Source organism: Chinchilla lanigera, unplaced genomic scaffold (genome assembly GCF_000276665.1).
Source record: "Chinchilla lanigera isolate Chin_1 unplaced genomic scaffold, ChiLan1.0 scaffold00023, whole genome shotgun sequence".
In the NCBI taxonomy this organism is placed as follows: Eukaryota; Metazoa; Chordata; class Mammalia; order Rodentia; family Chinchillidae; genus Chinchilla; species Chinchilla lanigera.
In genome coordinates, this window is record NW_004955424.1 from 12523640 (window position 1) to 12546671 (window position 23032).

At 55.0% G+C, this 23032-nt stretch overlaps 2 protein-coding genes across 4 annotated transcripts in view; both read left to right on the forward strand.

Annotated features, from left to right (window-relative positions):
- The window catches only part of Rab11fip5 (RAB11 family interacting protein 5 (class I)), a gene marked incomplete at its 5' end in the record, with an annotated part of 37547 nt that extends 16902 nt beyond the window's left edge, over nt 1-20645 (forward strand). Inside the window, 5 exon segments of one of the 3 annotated variants that reach the window (XM_005385572.2) lie at nt 5539-5975; nt 6061-6742; nt 12752-14725; nt 17977-18166; nt 18387-20645. In XM_005385572.2, the coding sequence (XP_005385629.1) occupies nt 5539-5975; nt 6061-6742; nt 12752-14725; nt 17977-18166; nt 18387-18590 (3487 nt within the window). In that variant the 3' untranslated portion in view covers nt 18591-20645. 3 annotated transcript variants of the gene reach the window in all.
- A 1700-nt stretch (nt 20646-22345) lies between these two features.
- Nucleotides 22346-23032, forward strand: part of Sfxn5 (sideroflexin 5) — a 113254-nt gene continuing 112567 nt past the window's right edge. Inside the window, exon 1 of the mRNA XM_005385576.2 lies at nt 22346-22685. Within this exon, the coding sequence (XP_005385633.1) occupies nt 22584-22685 (102 nt within the window). The 5' untranslated portion in view covers nt 22346-22583. The remainder of the gene's footprint in view (nt 22686-23032) is intronic.

Genomic DNA, 23032 nt, shown 5'->3' on the forward strand with positions numbered 1-23032 from the left:
TGAGCTAAATCCCCAGCCCCCCACCATACTGATTTCCATACTAGTTATACCAATTTAAACTCTCACCAACAATGGAGAAGCCCCTCCCCCAGTATTTGTAATTGATTGATTTCTTGATGACAGCCATTCTTTCTGGAAAGAGATGAAGTCTCAGTGTTATTTTAATTTGCATTTCTCGAATAGGCCTACTTCTTATTAGCACTCTTAGTCTATTTGTTTTTGGTTTGGAGGGGTAGTTTTTTGAGACAGGATCTTGCTACGAAGTTCAGGCTTGCTTTGAACTCAGCATGTAGCCCAGGCTAACCTTGAACTTGTGGCGATCTTCCTTCCTCAGCCTCCCAAGTGCTGGGATTATGGATGTGCACCACTATGCCCAGCAGCACAGTTAATTTATAGAAAGTGTGTAATGATGCTCACCCCTCACCCATGTGTGCATCCTCTGGCAAGTCACCCTCTTCTGGGAAGGGCTGGCCATTACCAGGGTCAGCCCTCGCAGAAGCAGCATATCCTTGGAACTTGGGAAGACAAGCCTTAGCCAGGCATAGAGTGACAGGTTTTTCCTGGGCCCACATTAGTGTCTTGATGATGAAGCCAGGCAGAGGAAAAGCAGCTGTCTGTGACCTGCCAGGTGATACAGAGCATGCAGGGACTGTCCTATCCCAGTGTGGTTTCCACGAGGGCAAGTACAGTCATGTGAGACTGCCCCCTCCTCAAGTACAGATTCCTAGCCTGGACCTTATAGGAAGATTTGGGTAGTGTTTTGGTGTTTACATTCTTTATATGTTTGAAAAAAAGAGCTCTGTCCCGTGAGCCACCACCTAGGTGCATGTCGGGGCCTTGGTCAAATCCTGACTGATTTTGTGGTTGGGTCTCAGGCCTGTATGGGAGTGACAGCTCAGGCCTCAGCTTGGGCCTCAGGGTTCCTAGAGCTCTGATGGCCCACGCAGGCAGGCAGCCTGGCTGGGTGAAGGGCAGTGATAGGGAGGGGAGGCCTTGGGGACCCGTCTCCTCTGTGTCCAGTCCTGGGGATCAGGGTATTTGTTAAAAGAGCCAGTGTTGCTTTGAAGGCCAGATACTGTGCTTAGATTTGGGGATCAAAAACCAGGGTCGTTGGAGCTCACAGCGTCGGGGAGAATGAGGGCAGTGATGAGAAGCGTTGTTGGCTGCTTGCGCCCACGTTCTTTCACAGTCTGTAGGGATGAGCTGCTTAGAGTCAGTTTAGTCTTGAGTCTGCCAGGTGTGGGGTTCTGGAGAGAGACAGTTGACAGCAGTGTTACTAAGGGCTCCTGTGCCTACATTGGCAGTGTTCGTGGCTGCCTAGCTGCCAATGGAGTGAGTGCCACAGTGCCTGGCAGTAGTGCTTGAGGGCTGTCTGGTCCAGGAGGGGGAAGCAGGAGCTTTGGTGGTGGTAGTGGGGGTATGACCTCATTCAGGACTGTTGGCTGTGTGGGCTTGCCATCTCAGCCGGGTCGGTCACACTTCTGGGAGAAAGCCTGCTCTGGTCAAGTCCTTGGGTTCCCAAGTCACTTGGTAGGGTCCCATTCAGTCCTGTCTGGACTGGCGGGCAGAGAAAAGTGGGCTGAGTTGGTGGGGAGACAGGGGTGAGGGTGTCTGAGGTCTAGAGGCCGGTCTACCATTCTCAGCTTCTTCTTTTTTTTTTTTTTTTTTTTTTTTGAGACAGGTTCTCGCTGTATAGTTCAGGCTGCCCCAAACTTACTATATAGCCCAGGCTGGCCTCAAACTTGTGACAGTCCTCCTGCCTCAGCCTCCCAAGTGCTGGGATCACCGGCGTGCACCACTACACCCAACATTGGCTTTATTTTTACTGAGGAAAGCTATTTTTCCCCTTTTGTGGCTCCCCTGAAATGCATGTCCAGAGAGAAACTTGAATTCCTGGGGAAGTGACCCTACAGGGCAGGGGACCCTTGTGCCACAGGGTCCAACCTCAGGCTGGTTGGTGGTGCCCACGCCTTCACTTCAGGGGAGGGAGAGGAGAGCAGTGCTCTGTGGCTCAGGAAGCTGAGGAGTAACATGGGAGCTGGAGTAATATGTGCTCCTTATAAAAATTTCAAACAGAACAAAAATAGCCAGTGTAGGAAGTGATAGTTCCTGCAGCCCCACACCCCAGAGATAACCACTGTTACCACTGCGTGTGCAGAATGTGACCAGCTGCGGCCCAGCACCCTTGACCTTCAGGCCCAGCAAAGGGCGCCTGTGTTGCTGATTCCAGTTATTCAGGTGGGGCTTGCTTGGATTGAGGGTGGAGTTCATGAACTTCTCTTTTGGTCTATCTCCTCGGGTCTTCCGGTGCTAAATGGGGCCTAGTCTGGATTTGGGGAAAGTGATGTTGTAGCCTTAAAGACTTAAAGGATCAGGCCCAGGGTGGGCATTGGTTGAGAAGGTAGAGGGTGAGGGTACAGATAGCCACCTGCCCCCATGGGCACCCTCACACACTTCTTCAGGTTTGTCTCTCCTCCCTTGTGTATCTCAGGGGAGACTGTACCCTCTGAGCATGCTCCCTTCCCTCCCTCTGCGCTACAGTGTAGCCTGGCTCAGCCTCCCCCAGGGGTGGGAGAGAAAGCCAGTTGCTTGTACTCACTCTGTCAGGCAGTGGGAGTGTGGCCCCAGGGAGGGGCCGGGCAGCAGCCCAAGGTGAGCACCTGAGGGTTTAGTCCTGCTGGCCTTTTCCAAAGGGAGAAAGTTGCAGGTGCCCTGGAGCAGCCTTTAAAAAAAGAAAAACTTAAATATTGAGTAACAATAAAACAGTCACACCACCACCAAGTCTTTGCAGTGACTTAGTATGGATGTTTGGATATACAGGATGCCTGACAGAAACAACCCCTCCTCCCAGCCCCCTATGCCCACCAGAAGCCTGGACAGCTGGCCTTGTGGGGTCAGAGGACCTCACAGAGGAAAGGCTGCCATGCTGCTGCTGAGACTGAGCCCTTCAAAGATCTAGCTGACCACGTTTACCAGGCCTGATGCTTCTGCCTTCATGCTTCGGCCTAGAGCTCCAGGCAGGCAGGTAGAAAGCTTTTCCCTCAGGCACTTGGAGGCATTACTCTGCATAGTGGCCGGTGTTTCCAAGGAGGACTGCTGCCGCTCCCATTCCTGCTGTGTGAGCCTGTCTCCCTTCTCTGGGGCCCTTTGGGGTTTCTCCTCGCCTCCCCTCCGCTCCCTTTTTTTTGTGTAGTTGAACCTCAGGCCTTCACACTGAGCTAACATCAACGCTTTTTTGTTGTTTTGGTTTTTTCCGGTACCGGGAATCGAACTCACAACCTTGCGCTTGCCAGGCAGGTGCTGTGCCACTGAGCTAAATCCCCAGCTCCTAACCCTTTTTTATTTTGAAACAGGATCGTGCTAAGTTGCCCAGACTAGGCTTGAACCTGATTTCCATCCTCCTGTCTCTGCCACCATGAGTGCTGGGAATGTAGGTGTGAGCCACCATGCCTTGCACACACACATAAGAAGGAATCAGGGTGTCCTTCTTATGCCTGGTGTTGGGAAACTCACATTGACATCTTGGGCCTGGGTCTGTCTGTGTTCATTGTGCTGCATGCTGTGGGCCTTTGTGCTGGTGCTCTTATCCTCCAGATCAGGAAAATGTTTCTATATTGTCTTTCATAGTTGTTTCCTTTTTTATGTTTTCTATCCTTTTTTTGATTAATAGAACTTTTAATTTACTTTATATTTTAATTTTTGAGACATGGTCTCACTATGCAGTTCAGGCTGGCCTTGAATAGAACTTAGTTTTAGACTGTTTTTAGGTTGAAGCCGGGGATATAGCTCAGTGGCATAAGCATTTGCCTGGCAAGGCTGAGGTCATGAGTTCGATTCCGGGTACAAAAAAAAAAAAATAGAGTACTTTCAGGTTTATAGAAAATCCAGTGGAAAATATGAGCCTCATATATCCCTCAGCCCCTCCTGCAATTTTCTCTATTATTACTACATTGTGCCAGGCGTGGTGGTGCACGCCTGTAATCCCAGTACTCAGGAGGCTGAGGCAGGAGGATTGTTGCAAGTTCAAGGCCAGCCTGGGCTACAAAGTGAGTTTAAAGCCAGCCTGAACCACATAGGGAGACCCTGTCTCAAAAAGACAAAACAAACAAACAAAACCCACATTGTTAGTGTCATGCATTTGTTACACTTGATGGGCCAGCATCAATATATTGGTACTAACTAGAGTGTGTAGCTTACATCATACTTCTACTCATGTAGTATACATTTTATGAGTTCTGAAAAATGTAAAGACAGGTGTTTGCTATTAGAATGTCACACAAAATAGCTTTACTCCCTAAAAATCCCCAGTACTCTGTCTGTTCTTTTCTCTTTCCCTTTGCACTCTTGGCAATCATTGATCCTTTTACTGTCTTTACAGATTTTCTTTTTCCACAAAGTTGTATAGCAGAATCAAAGTGTTTAGCCTTTGCAGACCACCCTTCCAGTCCTTTGTTGTCTTTTCCTAGCTTGACAGCTCATTTCTCTTTATTGCTCTGTAGTATTCCATTCTCCGGACGTACCTGTTTGCTTGTCCATTGACTACTGAAGGACCCCGTCGTAGCTTCTAGGTTTTGGCAGTTATAAATAGAGGTGCTATAAACATTCGTGTGCAGGATTTCCTACTGACATGTTTTCACCTCCATAGGTAAAAAAACAAGGAGCAGTTGTTCCTTGTATGGTGAGATTATATATAGCTATCTAAGAAGCTGCTGACCCCTGCCTGGCTCCCCCTACCTGGACAGCAGCCTCTGCTCACCCTGTCGTGTGTTAGGGATCTTTTTTTTATCTCCCTGGGGAGTGTGGAGTGGGAACAACACGGGCTGTGACTCTCCTCTCGCCTTCCCTGTCTGCTTGTTCTCCGGTGTGCTTTCCATCTGATCGTCACCTCCTGACCTGCTGCAGGGGGTGAGTCTTCCTCCCAGAAGCTCCCCCTTGCAAGCTGTGAGGGGAGTGGGCGAGAGCACTCATCAGCAGACAGAGCCACCACCACCCGGGTCTCCTGGCCATTTTGGCCTGCTCCTGCAGCTCGAGCTGGCAGGATGCGGGGTGAGTCACCGCGTGGGTGAGGGGTGTGTGTGCGCACGTGTGTACATGTACCAGTGTTCCTGGCCCCAGGGCTCTGTGTGAGCTGTTCTTTTCTCATGGCTCAGAGTAGAGCCTTGACTGGGACTGGCTAGAGGACATGACGTACCAGGGAAATGTGGGTAGTCTGTCTGTGCCAGGCCCTGGCTAGATGGTGGCCCCTCCCAGGCCCAGCCTCAGAGTTTGAGCTGTTGGGAGGATGGAGCAGCATGGGGTCTCTGAGCTCCAGCACAAGGCACTGGTTGAGCGGGGCACCCGAGGCGCTTACCTACTCAGGATGTGGTTTTCTCCATCATGGAAAAGTTTTGGACAGTTTCTCAGTTAGGCCTGTGGCATAGAACCCCGGGCTGGTGTGTCAGAGCAGGAGCCTGGGGAAAGAGCCCCCGTGAGTGGTCAGTGAGGGGGAGCCAGGTGCCTTGGGCCTGTCACCAGCACTCTGCCCACCCTCTCTCACAGGTGGTACAAGCTGCACTCCAAGGCAGGCAAAAAGGAGAAGGAACGTGGCGAGATCCAGGTCACCATCCAGTTCACTCGCAACAACTTGAGCGCCAGCATGTTTGACCTGTCCATAAAGGACAAGCCGCGGTCCCCCTTCAGCAAGCTGAAGGATAAAATGAAGGGCAAGAAGAAGTATGACCTTGAGTCCGCCTCCGCCATCCTCCCAAGCAGCGCCCTAGAGGATCCTGAGCTGGGCAGCCTGGGCAAGATGGGCAAAGCCAAAGGCTTCTTCCTCCGCAACAAACTACGCAAGTCATCTCTGACTCAGTCCAACACCTCGCTGGGCTCGGACAGCACCTTGTCCTCGGCCAGCGGGAGCCTGGCCTACCAGGGCCCCGGCGCTGAGCTCCTCACCCGCTCGCCGAGCCGCAGCAGCTGGCTGTCCAGTGAAGGGGGTGAGTGAGGGAGGGCGGCATGCCCCGGTGAGAAAGGCCCGGGCTCCTCTTCACTAGCACTAACGCTGTGTTGTCTCTTTTGCAGGCAGGGATTCTACGCAGTCCCCCAAGTTGCTCACCCATAAGAGGACCTATAGCGATGAGGCCAGCCAGCTGCGTGTGGCCACTCCCCGGGCCCTTCTTGACCTCCAGGGCCACCTCGATGCTGCCCCCCGCTCTTCCCTGTGTGTCAATGGGAGCCACATTTACAACGAAGAGCCCCAGCCCCCTGTGCGGCACCGCAGCTCCATTTCAGGCCCGTTCCCCCTGTCCAGCTCCCTTCACAGCGTCTCTTCCCGGCCCTCTGAGGAGGGCTCTCGGTCCTCGGATGACTCATGGGGCAGAGGTAGCCGAGGCGCCGGCAGCTCGTCGGAAGTGGTGCCTGCACAGGAGGAGCTGAGCACTCAGGCCAAAGCGCCATCTGGGGAGGAGCGGGCCCAGCCCCCAGAGGGGAAGCCAGTCCAGGTGGCCACGCCCATACTGGCCTCCTCTGAGCCTGTGCTGGAGAAGGAGGGAGCTCGGAAGGAGGAACGTAAGCCCCGGATGGGCCTCTTCCATCATCATCACCAGGGCCTGAGTCGGAGCGAGTTGGGGCGCCGTGGCTCTGTGGGGGAGAAGGGTGGTCCCACACTAGGGGCCTCCCCGCAACATTTGACCAGTGGGGAGGAAAAGCCCAAGAGTAGCTGGTTTGGCCTGAGAGAACCCAAGGAATCAACTCAGAAACCCAGGTATGTCCTTGACTAGACCAGTTCTGTTCCTTGGGGGACATTGGGTGTTTGCTGCCTGGAGCCTGGGGCAGGGAGCAGGGAGCAGATATGGTCCTTGGGTAGGCTGCTGGGGCTCTGGCTTTGCATGGTAAAGCGGGAATACCCTGTCTCCCTCAGCCAAGGCTCGTTCTGTCACGTGGACACCGGTGAGTCAGAAGGGTGCCTTGAGAGTCCTGTGGACGAGGTCGTCCTGGGCCTCTGCGTGAGTTGGCGGACTCGGCCCCCAAGAGGAGTCAGGATAAAAGCAGGGCAGGGACACGTGCGTGGATTCTTGGCTTCCTGACCTCCACCTCTTGCCATCTGGCCTCAGGGAAGCTTTGCGGGTGGGGAGGTAGTGCCTGGGGACTGTCTTGCCCTCTCCGAAGCTAGACTCTTACCCTCAGCTGCCCTGCTGGGTCTGGGCTCTCTTTCCCTGAGGGACAGCAATCACATAATTGATGCTGCAACCCTCTTTAACTCCATTTACTTCCTAGCCCAAGATGCTGTGGCAACTCCCTTAAAAAAATGTAACCCCCATCCTTGGGGACTGCTGTGGCTCTAGTCTTGGGTACAGCTCTGTAAGGAGTGCTGCTGATGGCTGGCCTGCTTTGAATGTGCTGAGTCCCCCAGCTGGGTCCTGGCAGAGCTCCTGACCTCCACCCTGACCCCTTTGCTGCCTCCTCACTCTGGCAGAGTCCAGGAGGGGATTCAGGGGCAGGTCACAGAAACCTGTGTCCCCCTTGCCAGCCCCAGATGGCACCCTCTGTGACAGCCTCAGCTGCTGAGAGGCAGGAGGCTAGTTGCTTGCCAATGGGCCCTAAGGAGGTTGGTACCAAGGCTGTTGGTACCCAGTGGCATAGGGATAGGTGGGAGGGAAACCGGGGCTCGGTGATGAGGGATCAGGAGGTAGGGCATGGGGGACCCTATCCCTCTATCCTAGCAGAGGGGAGAGGAACCCTGTAGTCCTGTTTTCCCTCTTTCCTGTGGAATACTGACTGCTCAGAGGAGGGAGAGAATTGTGAGGCCTTTTCAGGTGGGCCCCCCATTAGGGCTGGCTGATCTCCTCCTTAGGGCCTCACAGGCAAGGAGTGTGGGGTAGATGAGTCATGGTGTGAGCCTGCCCTTTCCTTCTGTTTAGTATGATAATTCCTGTCCCTACTGTCCAGCCCCTATGGCTAGTGCCCAAGAGACTTCTGGCCACCTGAAGTCTAGGGATGCTTGGGAAGAAGGGGATAGGCCTTTGCTAGGTATCCAGGCTGGGCTGGTGGCCCTGTGACAGTCAGGTATTTGAGGTGGAGGGAGGCAGATGGCCTGGACAGGACATTTGCTGGAAGGAGCTGGGGACCTGGGTAGAAGGGTCTAGACCATGTGCTCAGCGGCAGTGTCTGTGGGTGTCTCTGGGTCTCTGCACAGCAGGGCAGATACTGAGGTCATCTCTGAGAGGTTTGTAGTGCGCACACAGGCTCCTGCTTAGGCTCTGTAGCTGTGACTGTGTGATGGGGTGGTTATTACTCTTGGCTACCAACAATCTCCAATTTCCTTCTCTTCCTTTGTTATGCCTGTCTCCTAAAGGGCCTTCAGAGTTTAGAGAATTTGGGTTGTTGTTGGACGTAAGGAAGCTGAAGCTTCTGTCCTGTTCACACTTGGATCCTGCGCCTTGTCCTCAGCAGGCTGGAGGGAACCTTGGGGTTGCCCTGTACTTCTGGGCCCATTTGTTTGGGGAGCTAAGAGTACCCCTGTTGCCCTGTACTTCTGGGCCCATTTCTTTGGGGAGCTAAGGGTACCCCTGGGGCCACGGATGCAGGGAAGGTAGGACAGCCTGCTCTTTGGGTGCAGTGCTGGCTCAGAGAGATGAAACCTGGGCAGTGAGCTCTTGCAGCAGAACTTTGGCCCTGTGTGCCTTGCAGGGAGGGAATGGCTGACACGCAAGAAAAAAATTGACCCTGACCTTCTTTAGGGCTTCTGAGGACAGATGAGAGGTGGGAGAGCTCATGCGTTGGGCTGTAGGCTGGACTCAGAACTGGAGTAAACTAATGTAGCTGAGGATTTCCAGCTGGGACAAGGGGAGCCTGTCCACACTGCTAGGGGTTTGGGGTGTCTCTGCCCTGGGGTTCCCATTGCAGATTGCAGGTGTTACTCTGTAGCAAGGGCAGCAGCGCCCTCTAGTGCTCGCTTGTGGTGATGCCCCACAGAGAAGCCCTAAGCAGAATGTGTTGCTATTGGAGAATGCGGTGGCTGGCAGAGCAGAGCGTGGAAGGTGGGTCCTTCTGTGCCTTCTGACCTGGCTAGGCTGCTGGTTTGGAGCTGTTACACTGAGCCCCTGTCTGTGTGGGGGAGGGATTTGGACAACCCCGTTTGAGTCGCTGGACTCATCCCTGCTCAGCAGCCCCCCTGTGAGCCGTGTGCACTGAGCAGTGGTGCCGGCTGCTTAGTGTGTTAGAGGCCAGGCAAGGCCATGTGTGTTAAACCTGCCAGTGCAAGAGCGTCTTGTTTTTGTGCCTGCCACTTCCCGTCCCCTCCTCTAACCGCAGAACTTTGTGCACAGGGGGAGATCATATGTGAGTATAATTTTCTTAAAATTGAGGTTAAATCTAGTATGACCGAGAGGCAAAGGTATCACTGCTGTGACCTTTAGCGTCTCTTCCTCTCCCCAGTCCCCAGCCCCGCTTCCACTGTGCTGACAGCGGGTCCCAGTGGGCCAGGAGGTGCTGTGGTGCTGAGAGTGCCGTGTCTCAGGCTGTGTTCTGGGTGGTGTAAATGAGTAACTGTAATGTGTGCCCAGTCACTTAGAGTTTGTGTGGCTTCATGTCCTGCTTGTGCTGTTTTCCTGGTGTACATACTATACTAACAGTGTTCTTGTTTGTTTGGAAGATGAATGGTACGGTCTCCCTACTTAGAGCTCACAAGTCCCTCTCCCACCGGTTTCTGGACATAGGGGAGATGATGCCGAGGGCCATTGCCCAAGATGGGGATGGCTGAGGGCATGTTGGCTGGGGTGGGTGTGTCTCAAAGGCTGGCTGTAGCCCTTTAGGGGACTGCCGGACGATGTGTGCAGGTCAGCTTGCCATCTCTGGGACTAAAGCGTGGAACAGGGCCACAGTGCTCATCTGAGACAAGGAAGCACTGGCTATTAGTGAAACCTGCTCTGCTGCTCAGAGGCGGCCCTGGGTGCGGGGTTTAAGGGGGCAGGTGTCTGAGTGAATAAGCGATTCACATCAGCCGGCATGTTCAGCCAGTTGTCCTGGGGTTCCTGTAGGCTCTGAAGTTTTATCCCTCAGTTGAAGGGACAGGGTCATTTGGACTTCTGATTTCTGTCTCCAGTCTTTAGCCCTAAAATGAGAAAAGTCAGCGAACGTTATACTCGCACTGCTTGAGAGTGGGAGGCTGTGCCAGGCCTGTGAGGTGGGTTCCAGAACACAGCGGTGTTTCTTGTGTCTCTGTTCCTGGAGCACAGCCAACAGAGAGGACCACACAAAGGACCATGCCTCTGATCTGTGCCAGCGGGATTGGTAGTAAGGAGATGTGCAGTGAGAACCTTCTTGATGTGCTCCTCATGTAGAGCAGGAGATGATGGGTGAAGGGGCCATGATACAGGAGACCAGGATGGATAGGATTCTGCCATGCACTGCTGGCTCTGGGGCGCCTCCTGGGCCTGATGCCTGGGCCCGCTCTCCAGAGAGAGCCCTTTGCTGATTCCATATCAACGGGTTTGTGTGTGTCTCTGGGGAGCTTTGGTGGGGAGGGAGGCTGCCACACATAGCTTGAGCTCCTAGTCTCCTTCGGGGGCTCCTCTCCCTGCAGTGGTGACTGCCAGCAGATTGCTGTGAGACCGCAGGGTGAGTGGGGCAGCAGGCTAGGCTGTGGGGATGTAGAGCTGGGCTTGCTGATCTTTATCATTGATGGGCCTCTCTTCCTTCGGGGCCCCTGGCTTCCCATCATCAATTGGGGGTGAGAGAGAGGTAGCTCAGAGTATCCCAGATTTGATCCTGGTGGCTAGAGCCCTGCTGTAAAGTTAAGGCTGGGGCTGGGGCTGCTGTGGATGCTTTGATCAGGATGCTGAGGGTAGGGTCTTGACCCACACAGTGGGGGTACTTGCCTTTCACCCTCCTGTTTCCTGGTACAGGTTTTCCTGCCTCGGCCCTGAGGCCTGCCTAGAATGAAGGGAGAAGGGACGTTTTCTGCGGTTGAGTGTCTGGGTCCAGTGTTTTCCCTCTGCCTGTAGAAGTGGGGTAATGCTGTGAGCCCCGAGTGCGAGGTGGGAGTGCATGGGAATTTTCCCTCTTCTCTTCATCTCTATCAGGGAGGTAGGGATGAGACTGAGAATCCACCCTTGGATGTAGAGTTATTTTAGGGGAAAAAATAGGGTCACAAGAATCTCTGGAAGCTGGATTTTTATGAGAAATCGATGGGTTTTGGAGTTGGTGATGTCCTGCTTATGCGGCTGACCTCTTCCCTCCCTGTACCTTTGCCTGTGGCTGAACTGGATAGACTCCTTCCTGTCACCTGCAAGCTCCATGTGCAGGCCTTCCCTTTCTGGACCCTGGGTTCTGAGAAGAGTCTGGCAAACTCCAGACAGTTGGCCTCTTTCCCCAGGTACCTTCCACCTCCAGCTTACCTTACTCACGAAGCCTGGCTTCTCCTGCAGGGCTCAGCATTGCATTTCCTATGGAAGAAGCTGGTTGAGTGAAGACGAGAAATAGGGGGAAGAGTTTCCCTCAGATATTTCCACCCGGGGAGGCAGAGGTCAGGGAATGGGGTATTGGGAGCTTGGAGGGGCCCTGGGAGACTGGCCATGAGGAAGAGACTTGGATGCAGGGAGTAAGACTGAGGTCTGGCTCTGGACAGGCTTAGCTGTAGTAGGCCACTGTCACACTGCTGAAAGTTGGGGTGTTTGGTCCACTTTTCTCCGTTCTATTTCTCTAGTCTCCTGTGTCCCCAAGAAGCAAAAGCTCTATGTTCAGAGTATCCATGACATCTGTGGAGTCATTGTGGACAGGGCTCAGGTACAGGGCTCCTCCTCCTGGGAGGGCTGTCAGGAATGCCTGAAGTTGGTCTTTAGTGTGGACTCACGGCTGTGGAATGGATTTCCTGAGAGGACCTGCCCTCTTCCTGCCTTGAGGGGAGCTAGGGATTTCAGAGAAGACTCTGGAGGTTTCTGAGGACATGCAGAGTTGCTGTGGCTGCCACATCCTCAACCTTTGTCTCCTAAGGGTGGCCTGTGAGGGAGAGTGGGGGGGGCACCGCCTTCTGGGCTGTGTGGGTGCCTGACCATAGGCACCTGCTCACCACAGGACAGCAGGTCCTGTCCTCCTCAAAGAAACAACTGATGCCTTGTCATGCCTGATGACAGCCCTTCCTTACCTCCTCATTCTGCAGAAAAATCAGTAGGACCCAATCTGTTTGAGGAGTCTGAATTCCAGGCGCCCTGCATGGTTTTCCTAGTGCCAGGACTTCCCAGCCGGATCTAGGTTTGGCCTTGCTCTGGCCTTTTGCTGTTCAAGCCAGCTGGTGTTTTCCTTGCTCACTGAGTCCTCAGTGGGATGTCAGGTGGTTTTGGATTGCTGGTGGTTTCTTTTCTTTTTTTTTTTTTTTTTTGGTACTGGGAATCGAACTCAGGGCCTCATACCTGCCAGGCAGGCACTGTGTTGCTAAGCTATATCCCCGCCCTGGATTGCTTTCTAAGCATAAATCCAATGTTAAGTAGACGTGGTTTAGGTTTGGATCCTGCCTGTAAAATGGGATTACTGCTGTTTGGAGTTGATGTGAGGATTAAATTAGCTCTGCTCAGATTCTTCGTGGGTGGTGCCTCAGAATGTTACACGGTGTCTTCCATCCGTCCCCTGCCCTAAGTCCCTGTGTCCAGCAGCACCTTGTCCGGAGGTGGGGGTAGGGCCGGGGTGGGGGCAGGTGGGACAGGGGTGTAGTAGCCAGCAGGGCAGTGAATGGTCTCAGCATTAACCAGGAGGCTCATGGTTTTGTCTTCCTCCACAGCCTGGACGTGTCTCCTCAGGTAGAATCTGACCCAGCTGCTGCTCCTCACCACCTTCCCTGCTCCCCCTGGGCTCTGGCCCCCCCCACTCCTGTTCCCACTGCTGCTCCCATGCTAAGCACTAACCTTTTTGCAGCCGCCTCCCCTGCTGCTGCCACTGCTGCCGCCGCTGCCACCACCACCACCACCCCCGAAGTCACCCTACCTGGATTCTTGGGTGTCACCAACCCGTTCCTCACCTCCTTGCAGAGCAACCCCTTCTTCGAGGAGCTCGTAGCCAACATAGCACTAAACTCTCCTTCACCCGCTCCCTCTCTCCCCAGTGCCTCGAGGGCCAGCCCTGCCCCCCTGGCCTCCCCTGGGAGAGCCCTGCCTGAGTGGGACGACACCTTCAACATCTTTGCTGCCAGCAGGCTGCATCCAGAGGCCAGGAGCAAGATCCTAGCCCCAGCAGGAGTGGGGCTGGAGGCGGCTGGGCTGAAGGATTCAGGCCCAGGGGCCATGGCAGTGAATGCAGCTGAGGCCCAAGCAGATCCTGGGGGAGGAAGTGATGGGAGCAGCATGTGGTCAGAGCCCAGGGCTCCTCTGGACTTGGGACTGGACCAGCAGAGCACAAGTGCATCTGACCCGGGGCCCCTTGGGTCAGCAGAGGCCGCCCTGCCCCCCGAGCTGCACCTTCGAGCCTCAGCCTCAGCACCAGACCGGGAGCCGCTGGCCCCGGAAGGTGGAGCAGGGCAGAGTCCAGCAGGTAGCGGAAGGTCTCTGTTCAGCTCCCCAGAAGTGATCAGTGCGTGGGAGCAGCTGCCTGGTTTGGATGACACCCCCGAGGGCCAGGACGAGGAGGCCCCCCAAAGGGAAAGCCAGCTTTTCCACGAGCTCAGTACAGCCGATGATTCCTGGCCCTGGGATGTGGTCACCATTTCTCCTGCAGCTGAGATGGCCTCACCAGTCCTGCGCGGAGAGTCTGATGAGCTGCCTGCTCCCCAGTCGCTGCCAGAATCACCTGAAACTATGAATCCCACACAGAGCGAGGGCCTTCCCCCACTGGAGCTGGAGACAGAGCTTAAACATGAGTGGGGGTCGGACGAGGGGCTGAAGCCCAGCGCACCACCTCCCAAGCCACCGCGCCTCTTCATGCCCTCAAACCCTCAGGTGGAGGAAGAGGAAGAGAATGCTGCGGGGAGGCCGAGTGACCAGGAATCAGGGACAGAAGAAGATGCTGCCCCACGTGCTGTATTTGTTGGTCCTCAGGAAGCCAAGGAGGAGAGCGAGAAACCTGAGTCAGAGGAGTCGGACAGCCCATCTTCTGCGACCTTGCTGGGCGAGCCAGGCCTGGAGGAGCTAGTAGAGGATGCCAGCCCCCCTGGGTCCAGCGCCTGCCTGACTGTGCCCGCCAGCTGCCCTGAGGGGCCTGTGCCCACGCCCTGTTATTCAGCAAGCTCAGCTCTTCCAAGTCTGCAGACCTGGGGGGCTCCAGAGAGAGAAGGCCCTGAGGTCTCGAGCCAGGAACCAGTAGAAGAGGCCCTTGCTCCTCTATCCGACACCCCCCAGGGGGCTGATGTGTGGGCCTTGGAGGAGGGTGCCTTGAGCCCCTTGTCTCAGGGGAGCCGAGATCCTCCTAGTCTTCCCTCTACATCCCCACCAGCGTCCAGGGAATCTTCTATCCACTCTGGCCCAGAAGAGCCACCCACGCCCCCAGAGCCTGCCTTTCCACCGCCCCCTCTCCCACCCTGGGCCAGCCACCGCCATGGGGCACCTGGCCCTCCATGCTCTCCCTTGCCTGGGGCCTGGCCCCTGACTTCTTCCTCCCCACCTCCGGGGGAGCCAGACTCACCCCCTGGCTCCTTTGAGCCCTTCCCCCCTGAAGGCTCCCCTGTCCCACTCGGGGAAGACCACGCTGCAGCCACCCCAGCCTCCCCGCTTGTGCTTCTGCCCTTGGAGACACGACCAGCTGAAGAGCCACAGCCCAGCGCCAGGTGAGCGTCCACCCTGAGAACCTTTCCCAGGAGGAAGGGGGAGGAGGGGCCACAGCAGCACGAGGGGCGGGGTTTCCTCCTCGGCACAGGGAAGCGAGGGCCTCCGCCACCCTGAGGAGATGGTGGAGGCTTTGAAGCCATGAGCATTCTGTGGTGGTACCAGCTCTGAAGCTGCCACTGTCATGAGACCTTAGCAGGGTGGCCCACAAGCTGGGGACTTGGGGAGTAGCGCTGGCTAGGAGTGGGGGAGAGCTGATGTGCACTGGCAAGGAGGGGCGAGCGAGCTGTGCCCCCCGCACAGGGAGTTCTCCAGGATGCCCTGGGGAGCCGGCCAGCAGTGGAGCCCAGAGCAGGTTCCTGTCCAGCAGGCTGGAGGAGGAGAGCCAGAGGGACCAGGACTTCGGTCCGGAAGCAAGCTGGAAGCACCTTCGAAGGGCAGAAAGAAAAGCAAGATGCTTTTCTCATATGTAACCCTCAGAAGAAAGCCTCTCCCACTTCCCAGTGCTTCACTGGCTGCCCTCATTGGTTTTGTGAGCCTCTCACTGGTCTGCCCTCTCTTTGGTTCAGGGTGAGTGCTGTGTGACTGGTCACAGTGGCACTGGGCTGTGGGACGAATGAGGCTAAGACCAGGTGGCTGGAAAGGGGTGATGAGAGGAGAGGTCTGGAGACTTGGGCTTGAGATGTGGTGGGTGTGACTCAGCTGGGACAGCAGAGTCCAGAGGGACATGAATACTGTAGGAGGCCTAAGGGGAAGAGGAGAGGGTGAGCAGGGTGCAAGGTTTGCGAAGCAGGTCAGGCTCCAGCACAGGCCTCTGCGAGGCCACAGGCCGCTCAGCCACTTGCTGGGTCAGTTACCGGAGTTCATGGAGCCTCTGCTCTGTGCTAGTTCAGTGGGGAAGGCCGAGGTCTTGGGAAGGAGGAACCTTGCAGGGCAGGGCTGATAGTGGAGTTTTGCAGGAGTGAGTCTGGGCATCCCCACCCTGCTCCCCCAAAAGGCAAGTGGTGGTTGTGTGTTCCCCTGCAGTGAGGGGAACTGAGAGAGTGAGTGGCTTCCTTACTCCCTGATGACAGCGTCCTCAGCTGGCCCTGTTGGCTTCCAGCACAACTTCTAATTATACTCAGCATGTTTGGGAAGTTCTGTTGTTTTCAGAGTTGGCTTTCTGTCCGTCCTTGGTGTATACCTTATATCGTGAAGTGGTTGAGCCAACTACAGCTCTCTGTCTCAGATAAGAGCTGCAGGGCCCAGGCTCCTTCAGCTGTAGGGGCAGTCAGATGGTGAACCTGGGCCTCCTGGCAGCTCATAGAGGGAGCTTTGGTATTGTGCTGGTCATTCTTTTCCCCACTGCCTGTAGGTGGCCTATCGTGTGCCTAGTGCATACTCACAGGTGACATTAAGGCTGACGTGCACGCATCTTTTCCCTACTCTGCACCACCCCTCAGCACAGCCTTTCTTCAGTGACAGAGGTGCTTCTTTGGTGAGCAGAGGCCTTGGCCTTCCCCACTGGACTGGTACAGAGCAGAGGCTCCCTGAGCTGTGGTAACTGGCCCAGCAGGTGCCTGAGCAGCCTGGGGCCTCACAGGGGCCTGCGCTGGAGCCTGACCTGCTTCCCAAACCCTGCACTGTGCTCAGCTGCGCCTCTGCCTTCAGTAGAGTTCAGGGCCTGGGATTAAGCATTTTGCTTCCTACTTCTGAGGCTTCAGTCTGCTGTAGAATGAATGTAAGTTTATAAGAGCTTCCCCAGGGGAAGTTAGCTGATTTGAGAGCCTGATACTTACAGGTTATTTATCACTATCATAGGTGTAGGCCACTGGGGATCTCAGGAATTCAGTGGGGGAATCAAGAAGGCTTCTTGGAGTAGGAGGCTTGCATAGCTTTGAAACAGGAGTAGGAGCTAGACCAGTGGGAGAAAAGGGCCTACTCCAGGCAGAGAATAGCTTTGTAAACGCCTGAAGTTAAGAAACGGCACTGCTTCCTGTGGTTGGGGGAGTAGTAGGCCATGAGGAAAAGGCAGGCCCAGAATGTGTTAGATTGTGTTTTCTACCTCCATAGAAGCCACTAAAGGCTTTTTAAGCATTGGAAAGATCAGGTCTTTTTGGTTTTTTGAGACAGACTCTCACCATGTAGTTCAGGCTGGCCTTGAACTTACTGTGTATCCCAGGCTGGAACTCAAGGTGATCCTCCTGCCTCAGGCTCCCGAGTGTTGGGAGTACAGGCACGCACCGCCCTGTCCCGCCTGAGGTCAGATCTTGATGCTGCAGCACGGTGGGTGTGTGACTGGAGGTGGGCAGGACTGTGCTGAATGGAGGAGCTGAGTAGAGGCTGTGGCTGAAGGCAGGTGTAGCTGATACTGGCATGGAGGAGAAGGGGTGTTCTGAGAGAAGGTAGCAGGGCCTGATTGATTGTTAAGCTGAGGCTGACTGTGGCAGAGATCCTGGGAGGCTCCCTGCTGGGAGCACAAAGGAAAGGGCAGGTCTGAGGGGATTTCGCATGATGAGCAAGCGAGCTATCCTGCAGATGAGAGCCTGGGGGAGGCCCTGGCTGGTGGGCGGGCAAAGAGGAGGGGAGAGAAGTGGAGGGTGTGAGCACTTAGGACCAAGAAGAGGTGGTCAAGCCGGAACACAGGTGGAGGAGAGAGCCCAGAAGAGGGAGAGGGGTGAGTGTGCACTCCACAGAGAGGTCAGGGAGGTAAGAACAGAGGCGGGACTTTAGCAAGTTCCCATGTAGCGGGTTGCGGGTGCCGGGGTCCTATTCTAAAGGAGGATGAGTGAGGGTGAGGGTTAGCGCAAATACAAGGTCAAGGGGAATTTAGGCAGGTCACAGGCCTGCATAATTATGCATGGGAAGCAACCAGTAGAGACAGGTGGGTGACCACTGGTCCCAGTTTGCCTAGGTCTTTCCTACTTTTAGCACTATCTTGGGAATACCTATAGTCCTAGGGAAACCAGGGGGATTGGTTATCCCTCCAGGAATATAGTTTAGTTAGAAAAAGTGTAGAAGAGACAGGAGGAAAGATGGCTGGAGGAGGCCTCCCTGGCAGACTGGGTCCAGGAGCATGGTCTCTGCGGTGATGTCAAAGGGCCAGCTCCTCCGGTCCAAGAGGGAGTGAAGCAGGGAGGAAGTACATGGTCAGAAAAGGATTAAGGCATATGTGGCGCAGCTGTCCAGCAGACGTGGAGGCTCCGTAGAGAAGGCAGCCCCACATTTGTACCATCTTTCTCTCTCCATAACCCATCTCCTTCTGTCTTTGCAGTCCCCACCCTGTGAAGCCCCTCAGTGCAGCCCCTGTGGAGGGCAGCCCCGACAGGAAGCAGCCCCGCTCCAGCCTGAGCACGGCCCTGAGCAGTGGGCTGGAGAAGCTCAAGACAGTCACGTCTGGCAGCAGTCAGCTTGTGGCCCCGGCACCCCAGCTTGGCCAGACTGTGGACACCAAGAAGCTGAAGGTGAGGTCCAGTAGAGTGCTAGGGGCATCTGACAGAAAGGCTAGGGGTTATGGAGTAAGGAGCAGGCCGGGTCCCCCATGCCAGGCCTGAGGCCAGTTAGACTGCCTGTGTCATCAGAGACAGGTAGCTCCAGAGCCTGTGGTGGGAGAACGGGGCTGCCGCTGGGCAGCTGAGCCCCAGGCTTGGTCATCCTACTCACTCCCATTCCCTCTGGCCCCAGGACTCTGCTGTGCCAGACCAGTCAGCCAAGTACTACCACCTGACGCACGACGAGCTCATCGGCCTGCTCCTGCAGCGAGAGCGCGAGCTGAGCCAGCGGGATGAGCACGTGCAGGAGCTGGAGAGCTACATTGACCGGCTGCTGGTGCGGATCATGGAGACCTCACCCACACTGCTGCAGATCCCTCCCGGTCCCCCCAAGTAGCCTCCCCTCCTCCACTCATCCCTAGAGGGTTGGTGAGGACCTGCTGCCCAGAGAGGGCCCATGTACCTGCCTGCCCGTCTGCCCGCCCGCCCTCCTTCCCATCGAACATACTCACCTGGGCAAGGCACAGCCTGTCCTTGTGGTCTCCCTGCTCCCCCGCACTTGCCTCTCTGAAGGAGAGCCCTGGGACCCCACTTGGAGGCATCAAGTTCCATGTATAACTTGTGTGTCTGTGGGAGTCCTGGGTCTTTCCCACCTGCCTCTTTTCATACCCTTAGCTTTGGGGGCTCTGTGGAATTGGAACAAGGCAGTTAGTCCTCAAGATGAGCAGGAGTGGACTGCAGGTTGGTGTGTCTGAGAGAGGCTATTGTTGCACAGACTTTATAACCCCCCAGGGATGGTCTGCCATTCCTTCCCACAGTAATCCCTCATCCTCTTCATTCCCCTCCGGGTTCTGGAGGGGATCTAGTATTACAGGGACTGGGACAGGGACCAATCTGACCATTTGTCCAAGTTGTGGGCAACCCGGGTGCCTACTCTTCAGCCTTGCCCTCTTCCCCTGAGAGCAGGGGCCTGTGTGGTCCAGTCTAGTCTTTGCCACGTCCCAAGTCTTTTTCCACCTTGAGCTGTTGCCGAGTACAGTGTGGAAGGAGGTGATGATGTCTGTTGTCCAGGCTGCTCGTTGCCCTCTTTGGACCTTCCCCCTGGGTGTCACTGGTGAGTGTGAAGGTAGGGCTGAGTCAGACAGAGCTCCTCCTTGCTCTTCTGGTTCCCACTCATCTCTGATGTACAGGCCCCGCCACGTCAGGGCTGTAGGCTGCTTATGTTTTGGGGATTAAGCCTCCATGTCTTTCTGTTTCCTGTCCAGATGCCAAAGCTCTATGCTCCTGCAGGGTTTGAACTTTTGGAACCCAATGAAAATGTGCCTTTTGCAGGTGGGGTCAAGAGCCTCTGGATGTAGATCTCTCCCCTGCTGTGGCATCCCCCGCCTTCCTGTTTGAGCACACCTGGATGGCTCTGTCGGGGTCCTGGGAAGGGGAATGGGGGTTGAACAGTCCTGCTGTGTGTTCTTCCCCTCCTTGAGAGTTATCTCAGCTAAGGGTCTGGTCAAGCTGCTGCTACTAACCCTCCTGCTGTCTTCCCTTCCTCTTCAACCCCATTTCGAGGATCCTAGGATAAAAACCTCTGGTGAGCTATTGTTCTGGGGCCAGTCCTGGCCTGGCCTCAGGACAGCCATGCTGGAGCAGTTGGCTGTTCTGCAAGTGGGAGGCCGCACTATGCCTTAGGAGACACCTATACTCCTTTGTTGCTCCCCCACCCACCCACTAAGCTCTGTCCCAGCCTGTCCCTTCTGCCTTGCCTGGCTTGGCTGCTGTGTACTTTGAGATGAAGTATCTGTCCTTTGGCCTAGCCGCTGGTTTGCTTTTGGAAAACATGGCAGGTTTCCCCATGACATCTGCAGGGATCCTTTGCTACCTTGGGCACCCTGCATTAGTAAAAGATGGGGAGGGCATGCCAAAGGATGATATTTTTAGCCCAGTGAAGGGGCAAGAGCTCCTCTAGGGCCGTCTCCTGTGGGCTTGCTCAGAAGGCCTCAGGTTGTGTTCTCTGGGTGCTGGCGGTCTTCTGCCAGGATGGAGCAGATGGCCCTGCACCTGGGGGAGCCTCTGAAGAGTCGCTTACCTTAAGGTTCCCTCACCAGAGCTGAATGTATCCACAGGTGCCCAGATCTTCAGTCACGTGTTTGAAGGGTCATTGAAGATTGGAGAAATGATTTTTCTGAGGGAGAGGCCATTCTCCTACTAGGTATTTTTTGGCTCTTTTTGGTCCCAGCCCCAGCCCTGGGTAGGTGTATCTTTAGAAGAGGTTTTGAATTGAATTCAGCCAAGGGTTGTTTGATGTTTTTGCTCCTAACCACAAGCTACATGGGGGTGGGCAGGTAGCAGGCACAGTTCTGCTTTGCTGTTTGTCTCCCTAGGTGTACCTCTTGTTTATAAAGAGCTTGTTCTTCATGTTTTGAGCACTTTATGAGGAATAAAAAGTTCACATACTGCAGGTGGTCTCTTGCTTTCCTGTTTTGAAATGAGTGGTTGAAAGAGACTGCCCGTGGGGTTTCAGTGTCACAGGCAGTAGCACAGTGATGTGCAGTAGCCTGGACTCAGTGTTTTCCCACTCCCAGGGTGCCTGTTTATTGGGCACCCATTATTGGCATATTTATTGGGTGCTGTTGGGGAATACAGAGGGCCAAAGACTTGATTCTTAAAAAAAAAAAAAGACTTGATTACTGAAGCTACTTAGTCTAGTGAGGGGAGAGAAGATATAATTCTGACATGCAGACTGATCTTCATGGCTAGCTAGACTCTCTCCCCAGCTTTAGGAAAATTCTATTTCTTCGGATTCAACCATTAGTGAGTGGATGAGGAACTTGGACTACTACTCATGCAGTCTCCAGAAAGAAATGAGCAGGTACAGGCCAACCTTGCACCTCTCCATTAGACGAAGGAGACCCAAAGGGTTTTCCTAGAGTTGAGACCAAATAATTCTGTCCTTTTTTTTTTTTTGGTCTTTCTGAGACAGGGTCTCGCTATGCAGTTCAGGCTGGCCTTAAGTTCACTTTGTAGCCTAGGCTGGTCTCGAACTCACAACGACCCTCCTGCCTGAGCCTCCCGAGCACTGGGATTACAGGTGTGCACCACCATGCCCAGCAGTTCTGTCTTCATGGATGAAACAGGCAGCACCTCCTCCCCTACCCTGGTTCATTGTTCTACCCCATTCTGCAGGAGCAGTCCTGTTCTTCAGGAGCAAGTGTTTATTGTCTGCTGGGCTTGGTTTACAACCTGCAGTACTTCCAAATTTAAAGTACTTGTAGCCAGGCATGGTGGTGCACGCCTGTAATCCCAGCACTCGGGAGGCTGAGGCAGGAGGATCGTTGCAAGTAAGAGACCAGCCTTGGCTACAAAGTGAACTTAAGGCCAGCCTGAACTGCATAGCGAGACCCTGTCTCAAAAAGACCAAAAAAAAAAAAAAAAAAAAAAAAAAAAAGTACTTGTAGCTGGTACTTGACAAAGATACTACTAAATCCTATTCCCCACTCTCCAGGAATTAGGCCTGGGAGGGATCTTCCTTGATGGTCAAAGCAGTAAGGGTTGTCAGGGCTCTTAAGTCCTGATGTTGAACTCGAACACATTTAGCTGTCTCTAATAGGAGCCCTCCCAATGGTTAGTCCTGCAGACTTAGTGAATCAAAGTCACGCCCCCAGCTCTCTGGGCCCTACAGTAGAAAAGACAAGTATTTAAACCTGCAAAGAGTTATAAAGTGCTGTAAAAAACAAGTGTCAGGGGCTATAGATCCATCCTTTAGTGGCTTATGTGGGAGTGAAATGATAAATCAGGAAAAGCAGTATTTAGGCTGAGGCCAGAAAGTGCCTGCATTAGGAGAAAAGTTAGTTTTTGAGTATAGTCTGTTAAGTGGATCAGGCAGCACAAACCTTGGGTGTGAGGTAAGGCTGACGAATGTGAAGAAACTGCAGGAAAATTTCGCAGTGCAACTCTTTGCTGAAAGCTTCCGAATTAACTCTGCTCTGCCAGGGGTCCTTGCTCATCCGGTCCGGGTTGGGCCCGTTTGTGTGTGGCTTGGGTGGCAGATTGCCACTCCAGCCACCCAGTGGCAGCACCCTAAAGTTCTAGGGGCAGGAGATCAGCGTGCCGCCGCCCCGTAGCCCTCTGCAGGAAACTCAGGGCTGGGTATAATCACCATTCGCGGCTTGCGGACCCTGCAACACGGGCGGCTGGAACGGAGATCCGACCTACGTGGCAGCAACCCTGCAGTCTGAGGTTGCCCGGCGCCCAGACGAGCTGAGAAAAACTACACTTCCCACAACCCCTCGCGCGCCCTACTCGCTGCGGTTGCTCGTGGCCAATCGGGAGAGGCAGCTGTGGCGGGGGCCGAGGAGGGACATTTTAAAAGGGCCGGGGATTGCGGGCGTCAGTGGCCATGGCGGATACAGCGACTACAGCATCAGCGACGGCGGCTAGTGCCGCTAACGCTGCGACCGATGCACCTCCTTTTCAGCTGGGAAAACCTCGCTTTCAGCAGGTGAGGATTGAGCTGGGGTCTGCGGGCTCGCGGGTGCACAGGGAGGGCAAGCAAACTCCCCTTCAAAGTCCCCTTCAGCCCTAGGGTCCCCGACCCGCGGCCACCGGAGCCTGCAGCTAGTGCCTCGGGGACTTCGGCCACAACCACCCTTTCCCATTGGTCAGTGAGACGGGCGAGGATGCCCACCTTAGCTCTCTATTGGCGGATGGCGTCGTCACTCCCCGGCTGTCCGCGCCTGCTAGCCCGTCCGCCCGAGGCGCTCTGTGATTGGCTGCTGCTGGCCGCGGCCGGGGTTCGGCTGCCTGGGTCGGGGCAGCTCTTTGCAGGGTCTCTCCGGCTTGTGAAGC